Source organism: Mus caroli, unplaced genomic scaffold (assembly GCF_978045245.1).
Source record: "Mus caroli unplaced genomic scaffold, Mus_caroli_1 scaffold_2, whole genome shotgun sequence".
NCBI lineage: Eukaryota > Metazoa > Chordata > Mammalia > Rodentia > Muridae > Mus > Mus caroli.
In genome coordinates this window covers 59,861,896-59,882,587 of record NW_028227257.1, presented here as the reverse complement: position 1 = coordinate 59,882,587, position 20,692 = coordinate 59,861,896, and the positions used below count along the sequence as shown (strand labels likewise).

At 43.0% G+C, this 20,692-nt stretch overlaps 1 protein-coding gene across 2 annotated transcripts in view; it reads left to right on the top strand.

Annotated features, from left to right (window-relative positions):
• The window catches only part of Ganc (glucosidase alpha, neutral C), a 58,010-nt gene extending 37,912 nt beyond the window's left edge, over positions 1-20,098 (top strand). For both annotated transcript variants that reach the window (XM_085834541.1, XM_029484480.2), the window contains exons 15-24: positions 545-641; positions 2,336-2,437; positions 4,416-4,659; positions 6,017-6,081; positions 8,288-8,364; positions 10,030-10,104; positions 14,185-14,298; positions 15,589-15,701; positions 16,417-16,520; positions 18,197-20,098. In XM_085834541.1, coding sequence (XP_085690667.1) covers positions 545-641; positions 2,336-2,437; positions 4,416-4,659; positions 6,017-6,081; positions 8,288-8,364; positions 10,030-10,104; positions 14,185-14,298; positions 15,589-15,701; positions 16,417-16,520; positions 18,197-18,306 — 1,101 coding nt within the window. In that variant the 3' untranslated portion in view covers positions 18,307-20,098. The remainder of the gene's footprint in view (positions 1-544; positions 642-2,335; positions 2,438-4,415; positions 4,660-6,016; positions 6,082-8,287; positions 8,365-10,029; positions 10,105-14,184; positions 14,299-15,588; positions 15,702-16,416; positions 16,521-18,196) is intronic.
• The last annotated feature ends 594 nt before the right edge of the window (positions 20,099-20,692 follow it).

Genomic DNA, 20,692 nt, shown 5'->3' with positions numbered 1-20,692 from the left:
ATAACCTTTTTCAGATACTATAATGCTTTTCTAAAAGCTTTTTGCTTTAATTGTCGGTTACTTGAGGAATTTCTTAGGTAGGCTAAAGCAGACACTTAACATCTCTGAATTTATTTTTTACCAATGAAAACTATCTGACTCACAGATTATTGTGCAGATCATATGGGAATATATTGTAAAATGCCTACCAATTGTACCACTAAATAAATGGTAGGCTGGTGCTTTGTTTTGTTGTGTGATGTTTGTTTACTTTCTGCCGTGCTGAGCCTCAGGCATGCTGGGTAGCCACTCTTCTCATCTGCACCCCTGTTTCTGTTTACTATTACTTCATTGATATTCCGAATCTAATAAATGTTTCCATCTTCACCAGATAAATTAATGTCATTCATTGTATCATCAAAAAGACTTGGTGGGTTTATTATTTCCCATTTCATAGTCCCTCCGACTGTTTACCTTGCTCGTGTCAGTAGTCTATTGAGCATGTTGGCATGATATCCTCATCCTGTCTCCTCTTTCCATTCTTTCTCCATTGACTGACTTACAGCAAATGGCTACTGCAGAAGGATTGATACAGCGATCTAAGGGGAAGGAGAGGCCCTTTGTTCTTTCACGTTCCTTCTTTGCCGGATCACAAAAGTATGGTAAGAAATAGCTCACATTATAAAATACAATGTAGCTACCCATCCTTTTCCTTTGTATACCATTTATGATACATGCTGACACTATGTTCCTCTTCAATAGTCCTATAACTTACAGTATAAAAAATTATGTGTTCTGACATGTATATTTTAACTATGAGTAAAAAGACGTAGAATTGATAAAAAGGCTACCTAGTAGGCAAAGAGGCCCTGGGTTTAAGGCTCAGCATCATATAAACCCAGTCAAGGTGGTGCATGTTTGTAATCCTAGCACTCCAGAGATGGAGGCAGAAAAAACAGAAGTTCATGGTCATCCTCCAAGACTATCTTGGATTTCATGAGACCCTGTCTCCCTCCTACATCCCAAAAACAGTAAAAAAAAAAAAAAAAAATCATCAATGTCTTAGTTAGGATTTCTATGGCTGTAAAGAGACACAATGACCACAGCAATGCTTATAAAGAAAAAATTTAATTGGGGCTGGCATACAGTTTCAGAGGTTTAGTCCACTATCATCATGGTGAGAAATACAGTGACATGAAGGCAGATGTGGTGCTGGAGAAGGGCTGAGAGTCACTCTACACCTGGCTTGAATGTCTGAGACCTCAAAGCCCACCCCTAGTGACACAACAAAGCCACACCTCCTAGTATCCTACCTCCTGTAACAAAGCCACACCTACTCCAACAAGGCCACACCTCCTAATAGTGTCTCTCCCTGTGGGCCTATAGGGCCATTTTATTCAAACTACCACAATCAAGTTTACTTCTTTTTTTCATACTAAAGAAATGGTCCTTACTTGTTGGAAAAGTGACTTGAGAGCATTCATTTTTCTGGCATGGTCATCTCTAATCCTATTTTTGACTTGTAAAAACCAGGGAAATACACCTTTAACTGCTTTAACCACCTGTTCCACTTAGCAGTATGGTTTAAAATAGGTCTGGCTGTTGTTTCTTGCCAGGGTCATTTGTGACTGGATCTGGTTTACAGATCTGGTTCAATTTAACCACTCTGTAGCAGGAAGGCTATTTTAAGGCCCTGGGTCTTAAAATCAAAGCTATTTTAAGAGCTTAGGTGCTGATGTAAAGAATTAGTGGGGGTGGGCTTTGAAGCTCTATCCAGTGCAGAAGAGTCAGCTTTCCCCTGCTACAGTCAGATGAAGATGCAGAGCTCTCAGCTCCTCTTGCCCCACGCCTGCTTGGATGCTGCTGTGCTTCTGCCTTCGTGATAATGAACTGAACCTCTGAACCTATAAGCCAGATCCAATTAAATGTTGTTTCTTATAGGAGTTACCTTGCTCGTGTGTCTCTTCACAGCAGTAGAAACCCTAAGATAGTTTTGGGTTTGGGGATTTTTTTATTTGTTTTTGTGTTGAGATAGGGTTTCTCTCTATAGCCTTGGCTGTCCTGGATATTGCTCTGTAGACCAGGCTGGCATCAAAATCACAGAGATCTGCCTGCCTCTACTCCCTGAGTGCTGTGATTAAAGGCATGTGCCACCACTACCCAGTGTTTTATGGATCTTAATATCTTTTTCACATTAGAAAATTGATACCTTTTGCAGAAATATCAGAATTTGTTTAAGGTGAGAAATCTGTTTCCCCTTTTGTTATTTTTGTATTTTACAAATATGGAGTCTAAATGAAATAGAATGCATTGGAAGACTTGTATGTATTTCAGTGCCTCATTATGGGTGATCTAGGTGCAGTGTGGACGGGAGACAACACAGCAGAATGGAGCTATCTGAAAATCTCCATCCCGATGTTACTCACCCTCAGTGTCTCGGGAATCTCCTTCTGTGGAGGTAAGCTGGCTGCTGGCCTGAGGCGTCGAGCAGGAGGGACTGAGAGATGGGGTTCCTCAGTGCTCACTAGCCTGTTGGGGCAAGGATGAATGCAGGGAAGAAAACAGGAGGAGAGCAGAAGTGCCATTTTAAAACCTACTGCACAGTCTGGTGGTGCACACCTTTAATCCAGCCTTCTAAAGGCAGAGATAAGAGCATCTCTACAAATTTGGGGCCAGCCTGGTCTACATAGCAAGCTGCAGGACAGCTGGGTCTACATAGCAAGATTCTGTTTACTTGGGTTGTTTGTTTGTTTAAATCTTATACATATCTTGTCTGAGCTGAGGGCATAAAGTCAGGTGGAGGATGTTTCGTTCCCTCAGCACTGCCTCCAGAGACACAGTAACTGAGTGTTCCAGAAACATGAGAGCACTGCAACCAACTTGGAAAACCAAAGCCAACCTAGCTCAGTAGAGTGCTAGCCTAGCATGCTCAAGGCCTGGGGTGTGACAGGCAGCAGGGTAGCCAAGGGAATAAGAGAATCAGCCTTACAGATATTTTGTGCTCAGTAGATGTAAGATTCTGTAGCATGATTTAACTTTTTTTTTTTCTTTAAGATGTGCTCAGTTGACCTAGTCAGCCATCACTGGGAAGAGAGGCCCCTTGGTATTGCAAACTTTATATGCCCCAAAACAGGGGAATGCCAGGGCCAAGATGCGGGAGTGGGTGGGTAGGGGAGCAGGGCGGGTGGGAGGGTATAGGGAACTTTCCGGATAGCATTTGAAATGTAAATAAAGAAAATATCTAATTAAAAAAAAAAAGATGTGCTCAGTTGCTCTAAGGCTTACCTAGCTCACAAGAAGCCCTCAATGTGATCCCCAGCCCCACATAAAAACACACATGATTGCACATACCTATGATCCAGACCGGGATGTGGAAATAGATCATAGGTTTCAAGATTTTCTTGAGCTACTACATCCTCTGAGGTCTGGCTAGACTCTGTCTAAAACAGACGGACTATGGAGATGGCTCAGTCAGTAAAGTGCTTGCTACACAAACATGAGGACCTCAGTTATGAACCCCAGCACCCATGTAAAAGAGCCAGATGCAATGGCACATGCCTGTGATCCCAGAGCTGAGGAGGACGAGACAGAAGGATTCCTGTTGCTTGCTAACAAGCCAGTCTAGACAATCAATACACTTCAGGTTCAATGAGACAACTTGTCTCAAAAGATAAAATAGAGAGTGACTGAGGAAGACATTGAAGTCTTGTGGCCTCCTCACACATGAACACACACACACACACGCATATACACACACAAAAGATGTGCTCTTAGAAAAGATGTAGTTAAAATGCATGTCTGGTGGCTTGCCTTCCCTCGTCCTGAGAATTCAATGCTAATAGCTGTTACCAACATGAAGGTGCTCAGAATATACTGCCTCCAGTATATTCTAGATGCAGGTCTGATTGATTTTTTATCTTCTACAAGAATAAAAACAAATTAATAACACTTTTTTGGATATACGTGTCTTCATAACATTGGTCCACAGGCAAGAAATACATGTCCTGCACACGGGGTGAGCAGAAAATTCTACCTAAGCCCCCAAAGCTGCTCTGTGGTTGATATTATTTTAGCTTTTCTTTTCCAAAGAAATACATTACCAGCCACCTTTCCTTCGGTACACAGAAACACTCCTAACCAGGGAGACTGTAATTTCTGAGTAATGGAAGATCCAGAACACATAGGACAACTGCTCTTAATGAAAAGCCTGTGACCTTTTGACAAAAAAGAAAGAAGGAAAGAAGAAATCACAGAGCATTCTTTGAGATCACTGGCTGGTGTTCAGGGCTCAGACTCCCCTATTTGAGGCCATAGGTTTGCCTGTCGAGTTTAGTATGCACATAGTGTCTCCTCTCTTTTTCGAGGCCTTATTTTACCTTAGCACATTATTGGTTACAAGTGTGGTTTCTTTATCTGGTCTTTGTCTGTGTAACCAGCTGATGTGGGTGGCTTCATTGGCAATCCTGAGGCAGAGCTGCTTGTGCGTTGGTACCAGGCTGGAGCTTACCAGCCCTTCTTCCGAGGCCATGCCACCATGAACACCAAGCGACGAGAACCCTGGCTGTTTGGGGAAGAATACACTCAGCTGATCCGGGAAGCCATCAGGCAGCGCTACACCCTCCTGCCCTATCTATATTCTCTGTTCTACCACGCGCACATGTCTTCTCAGCCCGTCATGAGGTAACAGAGCACCCTTATTAGGAGCTCCAGCAGCCAAGCCACAGATCCCCTCGGTAATGAGGGGCTGGGAAAGGAGAACAAAAGCTGTATGTTTAGTCAGGTTTCAGTCAGCTTCATTTCCTGTTGTGGTGCTGCCTGTGGTGCTGCCTCTGACTAGATTCCTACTTCTCATGATTAAAGTACTCGTATATGCCGAGAGATGGAAACATTATGTGTCGGCAGTTCCTAAACTTATTTGAGACCAGGAGTCTCCTGGTAATTCTAGTCATCATCCAGGGTTAGAGACACTTTGTTACCATTTGTTACCAGGGTTAGAGACACCTGCTTTCTTACCGGTCTGTAGAAACAGAATATAGTGTTGCAAAGGCTGGTAAATACACATTTCATTTATTAAAAAATATTGGGCTGGAGAGTTGGCTCAGCTGGTAAGCACTTGTTGCTCTTTCAGAGAACCTGAGTTCAATTCCCAGCACTCACATGGTGCCTCAAACTACATTTGACTCCAGTTCTGGGGGAATCCAATGCCCTCTTCTGACATCCACAGGTACCAGTCATGCACGTGTTCACATACATACATGCATGCAAAACACTCATACACATAAAATAATTTTAAAAGTCTAAAAAAAAAAAATTTTCAAATTAAAAAAAATAAATAAATAAAGCCGGGCGTGGTGGCGCACGCCTTTAATCCCAGCACTCGGGAGGCAGAGGCAGGCGGATTTCTGAGTTCAAGGCCAGCCTGGTCTACAAAGTGAGTTCCAGGACAGCCAGGGCTACACAGAGAAACCCTGTCTCGAAAAACAAAAATAAATAAATAAATAAATAAATAAATAAATAAATAAAATAAAATAAAAATAAATTTCAAGCTGGGCGTGGTGGCGCATGCCTTTAATCCCAGCACATGGGAGGCAGAGGCAGGCGGATTTCTGAGTTCAAGGCCAGCCTGGTCTACAAAGTGAGTTCCAGGACAGCCAGGGCTATACAGAGAAACCCTGTCTTGAAAAAAAAAAAAAAAAGAAAGAAACATTACACATTTAGACTTGCCTTAGTTTCTGCCTGCAGCAGTGGTAGGTAGTTACTCAATAGTCAGACAGGAGTGTGACACACAAGAGATGTCTCAATATTCCACTAGGACATTCAAGTTGATAGAAAGCTCTTTCACATAATAAATGTAAAGTAACCATAGCAACTGCTCATAAACTCTCTGGTCATAGGAGAAAGAATCTTGGCTCTTTGTATTTTCCAATTCCTTTTGGGGAGGTATAATACTAAAAAACATTAAAAATTCTAGTAAAACATTTAACACCAAAAATAATAAAACAATATTTTAAATGCAAGTTCTGTTTCCTTTTCCTAGGCCTCTGTGGGTTGAATTTCCTGATGACTTAGAGACTTTTGCTGTGGAAGATGAATACATGCTGGGTAAGTATTTATAGATCAGTTATACTTGTGATAAATTCTGTAACTATGTTGTTACTATATTTTCTAGTGAGAATCTCCTAGACCCAAGAAAGACAACTAATAAAAATAAAAGAGATTCCATCACCATTTTTTTTTCTTGAGTCAGGGTCTTATTTAGCCCAGGCTAGCCTGGAGCTTACTCTGTATCTAAGGATGAGGTTGATTTCTGATCCCAGGTGCTGCGATCACAAATATGCCTCGCCACATCTGATGCTGGGGATAGAACCCTGAGCAGCATGCATGCTAGACAATCACTACAACAGCTAAGCTCCACCCTGCCACCCTTCACCAAAGTTTTAATGTAATAATGAAACTGTAGCTCTATTCTGTTGTAATGTAGCCCTCACCATATTATTCTTATTAATACCAAATAAACCCATCATATTGATGAATATGATCTGAGAGTTTTGTTTAGGACCCACTCCTCTAAAGCCTGGCGAGACTACTACAGGGAAGGTAAGTATAAGAAAGTAGACCAGCCGGGCATGGTGGCGCACGCCTTTAATCCCAGCACTCGGGAGGCAGAGGCAGGCGGATTTCTGAGTTCAAGGCCAGCCTGGTCTACAAAGTGAGTTCCAGGACAGCCAGGGCTATACAGAGAAACCCTATCTCAAAAAACAACAACAACAACAAAAACAAAAAAAAAAGTAGACCAGATGGTTATAGTAAAACATGGAATTGCAGTAGTAGACCTTGTTTTAGTTTGCTTTTTTTTTTTTTTTCACCTAAGACAAGGCTTTGTAGCCCAGGTTATCCTTGGACTTGTAATCCCCTTCATCAAGGTCCAAATTTCTGAAACTTCATGCATGTACTATATAATACCTAGCTGGGCTTCTTTAATGAGGATCAACCATGCAATCTAAAGCGTGGAAGTTTATTGTGTTAGGAATCAAGCTCAAGAAGCAAGGCTAGAAATTGGGGCCCAAAGAATCAATTCCATTCTAAATAGTGGAACCCTCCAAATGTAAATAATGATAATGATGATAATAAGAATATCAGGAACAAGAACCCTTGGAGATATAGTTGAGGGTGTGTTCTTGTATAACATGCACAAGGTTCTGTGTTCAAGCCCTGGCACATCTGGCTTCAGCTTAGTCGTCACTGCCTTGGAGAAGCATCTTTGGTTAATCCTTGCTTCCAATTCTATACCCCCCACTCAAAGTCAGTCCTGTCCATTCAAAGCCTGCCCTACTTCTTAGGTAATTTTCACTTTGCTTTGTACTTTTACCTTTTTTTCCGCTTTAACTCTGACTCACTTGTAATTACTTTTTAATATCTGTCTTCTTCACTTACCACAAACTCCATGAAGATAGGAGCTTAGTTTTATTTATTCATGTAAATGTCCCTGGAAACTAGCATGGTACCTGGAACTCAATCTTTATTGACTAGAAGAAACAATCTGAGATAGACATAGCAGTTCATGCCTATAATTCAATGCTCACAAGTTCAAGGTGCCTGTTATGTAGTGAGACCCTGGAAACCTTTAAAACAAACTCATAAATAAATGCGCTTGACACATGTATGATGCCAATAGGAAAGCAAGAGTAACATTCCAGGCTCTCCTTAAGAGAGGTCCAGACTGCAACGGTAAAGGCCTGAGGAGCTGCACAGCCCAGACTTCTCCATCACTTCGCAGTTCACTCTAACCTGAGGCATGCCTGGCAAACCATGAAGCACGTGAGAGGATGCGGTGCTTCCTGATGGTGGGCATCCCAGAACTTACGCAGAAAATGAAACTGTGGAGCTGAGTGTTGTGGCTCAAGCGTTCAAAAGGGTAAGGCAGAAGGATCTTCCCAAAGCCACCCCAGGATGCAGAGCGAGTTCCAGGTATCTCTTGGCTACGTAGCAAGACCTTGTCTCAAACAAAAAACAAAAAACAAAAACAAAAAACAAAAACAAATAAATGCAGGAGACTGTGATATACAGGGCCCCTGCCCCACAATCCTAAAGGCCACAAGTGGGTTTGATCCATTAGCTCGTTGAGCCTGTGCCCTTGATCTACCAGTGCTTCTGTCTGGTGAATTATTTGTTCAGCTCACCATTGTCTCCGCCTTACAGAAGATCACAGTCTGGTGATCTTAAGGGCACAGTGGAGTTCAACAAAGGGAAAGGAGCCTTTCCAACTTCCTATAATGATACTCAGCTTTACCTCCCCTTCATTTTTTAGGAAGTGCTTTATTGGTTCATCCAGTTACAGACCCACAGACCGCCATGATTGACGTGTTCCTGCCAGGGTCAGATGAGGTAAGAGCAGTTAACAGACATGTGTCTGGTGTCTTCCAGCTCTCCTGCTTGCTTCCGTCTTGGGAAAGAAATTGCTTCAGCATGCAGTTATGAATTTGCCTCAGACACTGTTTTCCACAGTCATGAAACTGTACTCAGACAAACTTAACATAGGGAAGGTGGAGAAGAGGAATGGGTGACAGCCTGAGGGATGTTTTTTACTTTCACACTTTGTCATGTGTGAGTCCTCATGGAGATGGGGTGCTTTAAGGTAGAGGATTTCTCACACCTAGTTACTTTGTGGGATGCCTTTCGGTAATTCACCAACTAACCTTTGCTAGGGCTCCCAGATAAGAGTTTGCACCCTGTCTCCAATTCTCATAATCACCCCCAAATACAATGCTGTAGGAATGAGTAATCCCGCTTCTGTGCGTTTCCTCCAGTCTGTTTCTTCTCTGATGCTTTTTCTCCTGTCTGTAGTGATTGATTTGCTTGTTATGTGCTGTCCTGTGTTTTGTTGTGTTTTCAATTTTTTGTCTTACTTATGGTTACAAGCGTTAAGTCAGTTTATTTATAGCGTGTGTGTGATGGAAAAGTCTCACGTACCACAGCATGCATGTAGAGGTCAGAGAACAATTATGTGGAGTCAGTCTCTCCTTCCACCTTTCTGAAGGTTCTGGAGAACAAAGACAGGTATCTAGTCTTTACCATTGCTTGTTGAGGCATCTCATCAGCTCAAGCATGAAGCTTTTGCAAGTCAGTAGACTGTGAGAACCACGAAGGCATGTTCTCATCTTCCACTCCCGGACAGCTCGTAACTGCATACGTGTCTAGCACCTAGCACAAGAGTACATTGCTCAGCAATTAACTTTTGAATATGTCGATAAACAAGGAATGGTCTTTAGTTCATCAGTTATACCCCTTTGGTAACCTCCTCCTCTTCTCCTTCCGTCCTTCTTTCCTTCCTTTCTACCTTCCTTCCTTCCTTCTTTCCTTCCTTCCTTCCTTTCTTCCTTCCTTCCTTCTCCTCCTCCTCCTTCTCCTTCTCCTTCTCCTCCTCCTCCTCTTCCTCCTCCTCCTCTTCCTCCTCCTCCTCTCCCTTCTCTTCTTTTTGAGATAGGCTCTCATGTGTCTTGGGCTAGCCTTTAAGCTTACGATGAACTTGAACTTCTAATCCTCCCACCTAGGATTACAAGCATATAATACCATGCCCAGTTTATTATATGCTGAGGACCCAACACCAGGCTTTATGCATGCTTTGGGATTTTCTTAAAGGAATAATATGTGGGACCTGCTGGTATGGGCCCATAATTCCAGCAGAAAGATTTCAAGTTCAAGGTTTACCTGGGCTATATAGTGAGTTCAAGGACAGCCTGGATAACTTAGTAGGACTCCATGTCAAATAAAAGAGGGGAGGAGATACACTTCAGTGGTAAAGCACTTCCTTAGGATGTGAGAGTGCTTAGGTTCTATTCCCAGTAAAACACACACACACACACACACACGGGGCATGGGGTATGTTTTTCCCATCTTGTCCCACAAATTTTAATCATATCTACTTAAACTTCTTTTTATTCTTTCCTTCCAGGGGTTGCAGCTTATTAAAGGGCAAAAGGAGATAGTGGGTGGGTGCGGGCTTCACAGACGAGAGATTGCCCTCTTTCAGTATAGTTGGTTTCTTTTCAGGTCTGGTACGACTCTAAGACATTTGCATATTGGAAAGGAGGGTGTACTGTGAAGATTCCAGTAACCTTGGCTACTGTAAGTTATTTCCAGAGTATTATTTTCCCCTATTTAGCTGTGTTAGTCTGTTCAGAGTACAGCCTGGCAGGCTTAGACAACAGACACAACAGACCTTTATCTTTCCATACTTCAAAGTGCCGGCTGACTCATATCCTTCTGAAATATTTCTTCTTGGCATGTAGGAGCTGATGGAATGGAGAGAGTAAGGGAACAGCATTCTTGTAAATGGGGATGAAGAGTTTGCTCCATGGTTCAAAGCACTGTTGCTCTTGCAGAGAACATAAGTTTGGTTCCTAGCACCCATATGGTAGCTGCAACCATCTGCAGGTGACTCAGCATTTTGTATCTGATCCCCACAGGCACCAGGCACACATTTGGTGCACATACCTACATATACGCAAAACACATACATAAAATAAGATAAATTTAAGATAAGAAAGTGCTCGTAGCCGGGCGTGGTGGCGCACGCCTTTAATCCCAGCACTCAGGAGGCAGAGGCAGGCAGATTTCTGAGTTCGAGGCCAGCCTGGTCTACAAAGTGAGTTCCAGGACAGCCAGAGCTACACAGAGAAACCCTGTCTCGAAAAAAACCACAAAAAAAAATAAATAAAATAAAGAAAGTGCTCTTGTATGGATACTATTCCTATCATATCAAGAGTAATCTTTATGAGCCTGTCTCCAGATAATAGTCACTTCAGTGGTTGGGGCTTCGACATATGAATGGAGAGACACAAACATTCCGTTTATAATGTATTTCTGTAAAAAGTGAACCAAGAGTGTAAGTGTTTGATGTAATAACTCATACTGTGCATATAGAGAAAATACATTATAATAGTACTTGCCTTGGGCTGTGCTTGGGAGAAGATGCAGGAAGCCATGGAGAGAGTCTGGAGGTGTTGAGAGGGCTTTAAAATTGATTGTGGCAATAGTTACTTACATACCTTAATATACTGAAGTGGCTTGATTATATGCTCTAATTATAAATTTTGAAGAATATGAATATATCAATAAAGCCATTAAGATATGTGAAGAGTTTAAAAATACATATAGTCTGACTCTTTTTTTTTTAAGATTTATTTATTTATTTATTATATGTAAGTACACTGTAGCTGTCTTCAGACACTCCAGAAGAGGGCGCCAGATCTCGTTACGGATGGTTGTGAGTCACCATGTGGTTGCTGGGATTTGAACTCTGGACCTTCAGAAGAGCAGTCGGGTGCTCTTACCCACTGAGCCATCTCACCAGCCCCTAGTCTGACTCTTGGCATGAAATATTGAGGATAAACAATTCTCTCCTGTATATCTACACTTGTATCTAAGAACAGAAACACTGAAAAGAGAAAGAGTGGGCACCACAATGCTGAATAAATTGTCAAAAAATTCAAAGGTGTGTCTCTGGGTCTCTGGGCAAGAGAATGTGTCAGTTATAAAATTAGAATCAAGCCGGGCGTGGTGGCGCACGCCTTTAATCCCAGCACGCGGGAGGCAGAGGCAGGCGGATTTCTGAGTTCGAGGCCAGCCTGGTCTACAGAGTGAGTTCCAGGACAGCCAAGGCTACACAGAAAAACCCTGTCTCGAAAAACAAAATAAATAAATAAATAAATAAATAAATAAATAAATAAATAAATAAATAAAATTAGAATCAAGGTGTCCATCCTGGCTGAGTCACAAGCGTGACCATAGACCCTATAGAATGAAGATTAATAGAATAGTGGTGTTTTTTTTACAAATTGTCACCAGTGGTTTCATTATAAAGAATCTGGTTTCACATGAACTTTCAGACCCGACAGAGATCTTAGCAATCTTCTACCCTAATCCCTTTGTTTTAGTCACTGCTCTGTTGTTGTAACCAAGGCAACTCTTACAAAAGAAAATATTTCATTGGGGGCTGGCTGACAGTTTCAGAGACTTAGTCCATTATCATCAAGGCAGAGAGCATGGCAACATGCAGGTGTGGTGCTGGAGAAGGAGCTGAGAGCTACATCCTGGTCTGCAAGCAAAGAGAGGCATTGGGCCTGGTTGGGGCTTTTGAAACCTCATAGCCCACATATTTCCAGTGACATATTTCCTCCAACAAGGCCACACCCCGATCCTTCTAATCCTTTCAAATAGTGCCACTCCCTGGGGACCAGACATCCAAATATGAGTCTATGGGGGCTGTTCTTATCCATTTACACATGAAGAAACCGACAGAGATGTTAAATTTTTTTTTGTCCAGAATTACCACTGGGTTGTGACAGAACTATGACAAATCCCTCCCACCTCCTGTAAGTTTTCTGAACTCTGAGTCTGCATCCCATTCCACTGTAACTTACCATGTTGTTCTAAGGAAGGAAGGAAGGAAGGAAGGAAGGGAAAACAAAGAGAGAGCTAGCTTTCTTTTTTGCTGCCTGTGAATGAGGGGTGGGGAAGCATATCTGGACCACTCCACTCTCTCTTCCAAAACCACACCTGTTCTCACCCTCTTCTCCTTACTAACACTTTACTCAGAGAAAAGCACACTTACGTGATCTGGGTAGCTCCTTACCAGAGGTAAGAAACCTACCTACCAGGCTCTCCTGCCGAGAGCCATTCCAAAAGACTGATAGATATGAACCATGGCCAGAGCCTCCTTGAAGTTCCCTTGATGCTTTCTGAGCCACAGAATTGGGTCTGTTATCCAGCTGACTCATACAAGCAGAGAAACAAAAGTGTGCAGACACTGGGAGAAACCAACAGAAGTCATCTCCACAGACAGACAAACACTTTGTTCCACAAGTCCCATTACACCTACCTACATAAACAGAAAAATCCACTCTTTAGCAAGTCTCTAGAGTAACATGCTTGCTACTTTATTGACAAGGGTGTTAAAGGTCTAAAATGGAATGCCCTTTCTGGTTAAGTTGAAAAAATAAGTCTTTAGAGGTAAGTTGGGCCTCTAACAAGATGAGTTAGAATAAAATTCATGTGTCAGTGAAAAAGTAGCAAGGCCCATGTGCTGATTAGTTTGTCAACTTGGCATAAACTAGAGTCAGCTGAGGGTGTGCCTCCATCAGAGCTGCCTGTGGGCATTTCTGTGTGGCATTTCCTTGGTTGTTGGTTGATGCAGGGGGCCCAGGTCACTGTGGGCAGTGCCACCCCAGAGCAGGCGGTGCTGGGAGGCATAAGGACTGCAGCTGGAGTGAACCTGGAAGCAAGCCAATTAGCAGGCTTTCTCAGTGGTCTCTGCTTCAGGACTTGTTTCCGAGTTCCTGTGTTAACTCGAACTGTAAGATGTAAGATGATATAAGCCTTTTTTCTCCCCCAAATTGCTTCCAGTCAATGTTTTTTTTTTTTTTTTTTTCCCGAGACAGGGTTTTTCTGTATAGCTCTGGCTGTCCTGGAACTCATTCTGTAGACCAGGCTGGCCTCGAACTCAGAAATCCGCCCGCCTCTGCCTCCCGAGTGCTGGGATTAAGGGCATGCGCCACCACGCCCAGCTCCAGTCAATGTTTTATCACAGCAACAGAACCCAAGGCAGACAGGTAGAGATAATAAATTGGGGGGTGGAGGTAATTGCCCCAATATTTTTAAATATGGATGATTTGGGGGCCTGTGAGTTAGCTCAGTGCTTATCATGCAAGCTTGCCAAGCTCAGTTCGATTCTCAGAACCCACATAGAGTAGAACAAGAAACTGACTTCACAAAGTTGTCTTCTGAGCATCATACACATGCTATGACATGCATGTGCCTCATACCCACAAAACGATTACAAAAATGCAAAATGAGTATAAATAACAGTTAGTAAACACTTACCGGAGGGCAAACTTAAAGAGAGCTTTATTAAATGTTAAGTACTGACCAAGAGATGGACTTTGGTCAGGACCATTCTCTGGAATTTCCAAGCTGAAATGTCCAAATAAATAATTTTTAATGGACCATTTTTCAGTTGATCCATTTTCTTTTCATCTCACAGTCCCCATGCTTTGCCACTTCTCTTCCCACAGATATTCTTTGCTTGAGTTTATATACTGAGTAAAGAGTATGGGTCTCATATAGTGAAATACTTAAACGTCCTACTTGGAGAGTTGTCTGTAGTCTGTATAGTATGTCATTCCTGAGAGTGCTGCTGTGTTACAGATCCCAGTGTTTCAACGAGGTGGAAGTGTGCTACCAGTAAAGACCATTGTGGGAAAGTCCACTGGCTGGATGGCTGACTCCCCTTATGGGCTCCGGGTTGCCCTAAGCACTCAGGTATTTGGAAAGCCAGTCCCTTTTTTCCTATTGTATCTCTTTACAATGGTAGGCTTTTGAGGATAAGAAAAAGTAATAAATCTCATATGAAACAATGTTTCTGATATTTATCTGGAAATCAGGGGCTGTCACTTGTGAATTACTGTGAAATTTGCCCTTCCTGGCATTGTTCTTAGGAACTCTGAGATCCAGGAATGATGCAAATAAGTTTCTGGGGGAAGCAATGCCCACCTCTCAGGTTGGCATGGTTTGCTACTGGAAAACAACTATTATGCAGTCCACCCCATAGACTAGTCCTGAAACTCAGTCTCCTCCCGAAGAGGGCCATTGAAAATGTGTCTTAACTATTTGGGGCCTACCCAAACCCATTCAGTAACTTCTACTCTCATCGGGCAGCTCAAATATCTAAAGTCCCCCTGAGTATGGCTTGGGAGTGTTGCGAGTGTCTTCTGAACCAAGCGAAGCTTGTGGTTACACACCTCTAGTTATACTTAGTTATGTTAATATTGTGAACTAAGTAAACTATATCTTCTTTTCCATGTATTTTTATTGAAGCTTGTCTTCTTCAGGCAAACTATGCTCTAGGATCCATGTGGGATCCCAGAATGACTGCGGAAGTCAAGAGACCCAGCCTCCAGCCACCAGCGTCAGTAACTAACCTGCTGTGCAGAGGGCTGGAGTGTTTGACTGCAAAAGAGTACGAGGGCATCTAGAGACAGTTGACTCCATCTATTATATTGTGATATTTTTCCAACTTCAATTCTGTTCTGTAAACGTTCTTGACCCGTTCTGCGATAGCATTATCACAGAAGTCATTACTGACTATGCTTCATATTTCAGTGTCCTTCAACAAAGCCTTACTCTGTGTGGCCCTCTTTTTTTTTTTAATATTTATTCATTTATTTATTTATTATATGTAAGTACACTGTAGCTGTCTTCAGACACTCCAGAAGAGGGCATCAGATATCATTACGGATGGTTGTGAGCCACCAAGTGGTTGCTGGGATTTGAACTCAGGACCTTTAGCAGAGCAGTCCGCGCTCTTAACCGCTGAGCTATCTCACCAGCCCCTGTGTGGCCCTCTTATGTAACCACCCTGTTCATGTCTACTCCGGAGTGATTGGACATTGACTATGTCAGGAACGTATGTGTAACTTTGTGCAGTTCAAATGCTCAGCTCTTCAGATTTTTTTCAGAGATTTTCAGCTGCTACTCTTTCCCTTTGGAAGATGACATTTCTTTTCTATAAAACTATTGCCAGTAGCAGATCCTCTGTAATTCACTCCACAGGGTTCTGCTGTGGGAGAGCTGTATCTTGATGACGGCCATTCATTCCAGTACCTCCACCAGGACCAGTTCTTACACCGCAAGTTCTTATTTTGCTCCAGTGTTCTGACCAACAGGTGAGGGCAGCTATGAGCTGTGATTCCTTTTAGACTATGCTCACCTCTTGGCATCTTCAAGTAAATGAATGATAGCTCAAGTTTTCAGTCTAGGGGCTTGAGAAACGGCCTTGGTTTAAAGAACCCTGGTTGCTCTTGAAGAGGACCCAGGTTTAGTCCCCAGCATCCATCTGGTCTGTAACTCAGCTGCAGGAGATCTGCACCTCCTCTTCTGGCCTCCAAGGGCATGTGGTACACTTACATACACACAGCCAATTTTATATTCCTAAAATAAAAGTAATAAAAAGTATTTAAGACATTATTTAAATAAATGAATGGTGAAGGCCATTTGTATTTTTAAATCACTGACCATTAAAGCTCCTTTTTTACCTTTATCTTTTTTGCCCCCAAAATAAAACTATTCAGTTTAAGTACTCCTTAATACCTTCATTCCTCCATGTACCAATGAATCAAATATCTGGTTTCTTGTAGCTTGATTGTAACATCCAAACCACACTCTATCTTTTGTGCAGTTTAGGGAGATTGAGCTGGCCCTGACTACCTAGTGCTTGTCACAGGGAATCATTTGTTTTCGATCTCTTTGTCCTACTGAAAATGGCCCCTACATGGACCATGACTCCATAGGAACAAGAACTCTCAGGGTAGAGATACTGACCTGGAGACCAACTAAAGCCCCATCCCTCTCTTTTTCCTAATACCATCTGTATCCTTCCAGGTGTGCCGATGAGAAGGGTCATTACCCCAGCAAGTGCATCGTGGAGCAGATCATGGTCTTAGGCCTTAAGAAGAAGCCATCTTCTGTGACTACCCACTTGTCTGGTAAGCAAACATCTTCTTACTGCAGCGTTTGTGCTATAAGCACAGAAATATCTGCAGTTAAGAGATAGTTTGTTAGCCGGGTGGTGGCACACGCCTTTAATCCTAGCACTCGGGAGGCAGAGGCAGGCGGATTTTTGAGTTTGAGACCAGCCTGGTCTACAAAGTGAGTTGCAGGACAGCCAGGGCTATACAGAGAAACTCTGTCTTGAAAAACAAAAAAACAAAAAACAACAACAACAAAAAAAGAGATGGTTTGTTCCCAAACTGTCACACTGTATGAAACTCAGGCCATCTCTGTCCTTCTGAGTAATCGAGTCTCTAGAGCAACAGTTCTCCACCTGTGGGGCACAAATTTTCTTTCACAGGGGTTGCATATCAGATGTTTACATTAGGATTCATAACAGTAGCAAAATTACAGTTATGAATAGCAACAAAGCTGGGCCTGGTGGCACATGCCTTTAATCCCAGCACTCGGTAGGCAGAGGCAGGCAGATTTCTGAGTTTGAGGCCAGCCTGGTCTACAAAGTGAGTTCCAGGACAGCCAGGGCTATACAGAGAAACCCTGTCTCGACCCTCCCCCCCAAAAAAAGAAGTAGCAACAAAATAATCTCATAGTTGGGGACACTACAACATGAGGAATTAGCGAGGCTGGGAATCGCTGCTCTAGATTTAGCAGACTGCCCTGCCTCTCATCCTGAGTGGCTCTTTCTCCCACAGCTAATGTGTACTCAGAGAAACCAGTGGAAGCCTATAATAGTATTGTAGTGTTTCCTTTTTAAAATATCTATTTATTTTATTTATATGAGTACACTGCAGCTGTCTTCAGTCACACCAGAGGGTATTGGATCCCATTGGTTGTGAGCCACCATGTGGTTGCTGGGAATTGAACTCAGGACCTCTGAAAGAGCCGTCAGTGCTCTTAACCACTGAGCCATCTCTTCAACCCTCTGGTGTTTCTTAGTGTGTAATAGGTTACAGCCTGTCTGAGTCAGGGTTTCTATTCCTGCACAAACATCATGACCAAGAAGCAAGTTGGGGAAGAAAGGATTTATTCAGCTTACACTTCCACACTGCTATTCATCACCAAAGAAAGTCAGAACTGGAACTCAAGTAGGTCAGGAAGCAGGAGCTGATGCAGAGGCCATGGAGAGATGTTCCTTACTGGCTTGCTTAGGCTGCCTTGCTCAGCCTGCTCTCTTATAGAACCTAAGACTACCAGCCCAGGGATGGCACCACCCACAAGGGGCCCTCCCACCTTGATCACTAATTGAGAAAATGCCTTACAGCTGGATCTCATGGAGTCATTTCCTCAACTGAAGCTCCTTTCTCTGTGATAACTCCAGCCTGTGTCAAGTTGACATAAAACCAGCCAGTACACAGCCATCTTCAGCCCTAGGAGCAGAATAAAATTCTACTGTGAAGAATTTCACCTACTGCTTTTCTTAGATAAATCACTTTGCTCCTGTTAGTGTCTCTCCAACCAGGAATATATTCAAAACAATGAGACTTTTCATGTTTTAAAGCATTCACAGAGTTCATGAATAAACGTGCTTCCAGGTTTTCCTAAGTGATGTTCATTTGAGAACATCAGATAACGTGTCAGATTTGAAGAAAAAACAAGATTTCTTTTTCTCCTGGTTTCTCACAAACCATCTTTTTATCTTCTTGCTGTTTAGATGGTAGAGCTCAGCCTGCAGCTTTTACATACTGTGCCGAAACATCTGCCCTGCGTCTGGAGAAGCTGTCTCTGCGCGTTGGTGAGGACTGGGAAGTCCATGTGGGCTGATGAGCAGGTGCTCTGGTGGAGTAAGGGGAGCCACCTGACCGCTCTACCTTCTTGGCCTTCTGTGGATCTGCGCTGCCATCTGATTTGCTTCCCTGGGGAAAATGACATTTCACTTATCTCTAGTGTACTGATGACCTGTCAATTTCAGGTTTTACGATTTTAGCCGGGTGCCATGGCCCACTCCTGTCATCCCAGTGTGAAGGAAGCTGAAGCAGAAGAATTGTAGACTAGCTTAAGCTATATTGTGAAACCTTGTCTCAAAAAAAATAATCAAAAATAAGATTTCAGATTATACATTTAAAGATGTATTGTTGACACACTCTGCGAAAACACTGCCCTTCCCACAGACCCTGAAAGAGCTCAGGGAGTGGCCTGACTTGGAGCAGGGCTACTCAGAGGCCCATGTGTGGGGCCTGCCTCAGGCTATGTAGCAAGCTCACTCCGACTGTAGCAGCAGCAGAGTTGCCCAACTCAATTCCCGAGTGGATGGCAGTGCCTGGCACTCTCAGGGTTACCTTCTGTCAGCAACAGTGTGGGTATGGCTGCCTCTGCTGCAGACACTCCATGGGCAAGGGCTGTGGAAAGTTCTTCTCCCCTGAGAGTGACTCCAGAGCACAAGGATAAGATCCTCTTTCACGCTTCTTAGATTCAAAAGTACCAAATCAGTTTTCAAAGTCAAATTTACTCCTTTTAGTTGTATTTTATTAAAAACCATCTACTAACCAAAGAATATTTATAAAGTGAATATAATAAGCTATAATTAGTGAAAATGGAATAAATACCCACATCCCACAGGTGAACTTTAAAAATAGAGCACAGGGCTGGGACTAGAATAGCACAGGAATTGGCACTTGTCTTAGGCACGACCAATAACCAAAAGGAATAGTATTCCAATACACTGTCTTTAAAAATCAAAATGAATGCCAAAAAACAAAAAACAAACAAACAAAAAAACCCTTACAGGTTTAACAAAAGGTTCTAAATAAAGACACCTCAGTATTACTGCCTCTTCCTTTCGCATTAGGCTCCAGTATGGCAGCTAGGCATGGGCTAGAATGGCTCTGGAGACTCTGGAGACTCCCGGCTGTCTGCTGCTGCTGTTGTTGGGGTGGTCTCAGTTCCTCAGCATCAGAGCCTCTCACTACACTTACTACCTACTTGCAACTGCCACCGTTCTGCCTTCTCTTTCCTTAGCCTCAATACTGTCCCTTGCCTCCACCCATACAGATCTTACCATCCTTCCAGACCCAACCCAAGCCCTACTTTTCCATGGAAAGTTCTAACCTGACACCTCCAACCTCCCAGTACCCACTGGCAGTGATTTTGCCTTTTTCTGAAAGGCTGCCCCACAAATAATTGTACCCTACTTTGCATCCTCAGGGATGTGCCTTGGTATTTCAAGCAGGACTGTGTATTTCCCTACTAGAGTGTATCCTCCTTAAGATCATGTGACATTCCTCTCACACCTGTCATACCACTGTGGCAGTGTGAATGAAAATGCCTGCCCCCCATAGGCTCATCTGTTTGAACAGAAGGTCCCCAGTTGGTGGCACCGTGAGGGGAGGTTATGAAACTTTTAGGGGGTACATCTTTGCTAGAGGAAGTATGTCATCGGTAGCAGGCTTTGGGTGATAGCCTCACTTGGGTTTTCTATTTGCTTGCTCTGCTTCCTGTGTGCTGTTGAGATGTGATCTCTCTTGGCCTCCCACTTCAGCACATGCCACGATGTCTTCCTTGCTGTCATGGACTCTCCCTGTGCAACATAAGTCAAAATAAACTCTTCTACAAGCTGCTTTTGGTCATGGTCTTTGCTTTTCCTCTTTGTTTGCTTCCTGGTCATGGAGTAGATGCTTTTGCTTTGCCACAAGATTCTCCCATGATGCTCTGCCTCTTTGCAGGCTCAGAAGAATGGAGCTAATGTATAAGGGCTAAAGACTCTAAAACTGTGAGCCAAAATGCCCTTTTGTCTATATAAGTTGTTTATGTCATTCACTTTGCTATAGTGATAGCTGACTGACACTGTAAGAATGGTCATTCAACCCAACCTAACCCTAAAGGAATATTAAATTCAGTCTTCTTTCTAACCTCTTGCTGAGTGCTTAGGACACCCTAACAGCATTTTAAATGCATCACATGAGTTTACTTGTTTAATCCTTACACCAACCCAACAACAGAATGAATATCATACCCAGTTGACACGAGAGAAGACTGGCTCAGAGGAAGAAAGTTAACGAGGCTAAAGCTACACAGTCACAGCCAGCAGACATCAACCTAGACTTTGACCCTGGACAGTCAACCTTCAGAGACTGCTCAACTCTGTTCTTCTTCAGGAGTAGAGATACCTTGAGCGTTTTCTTGGACGGACAGGAAGATAAACTGGTGATTC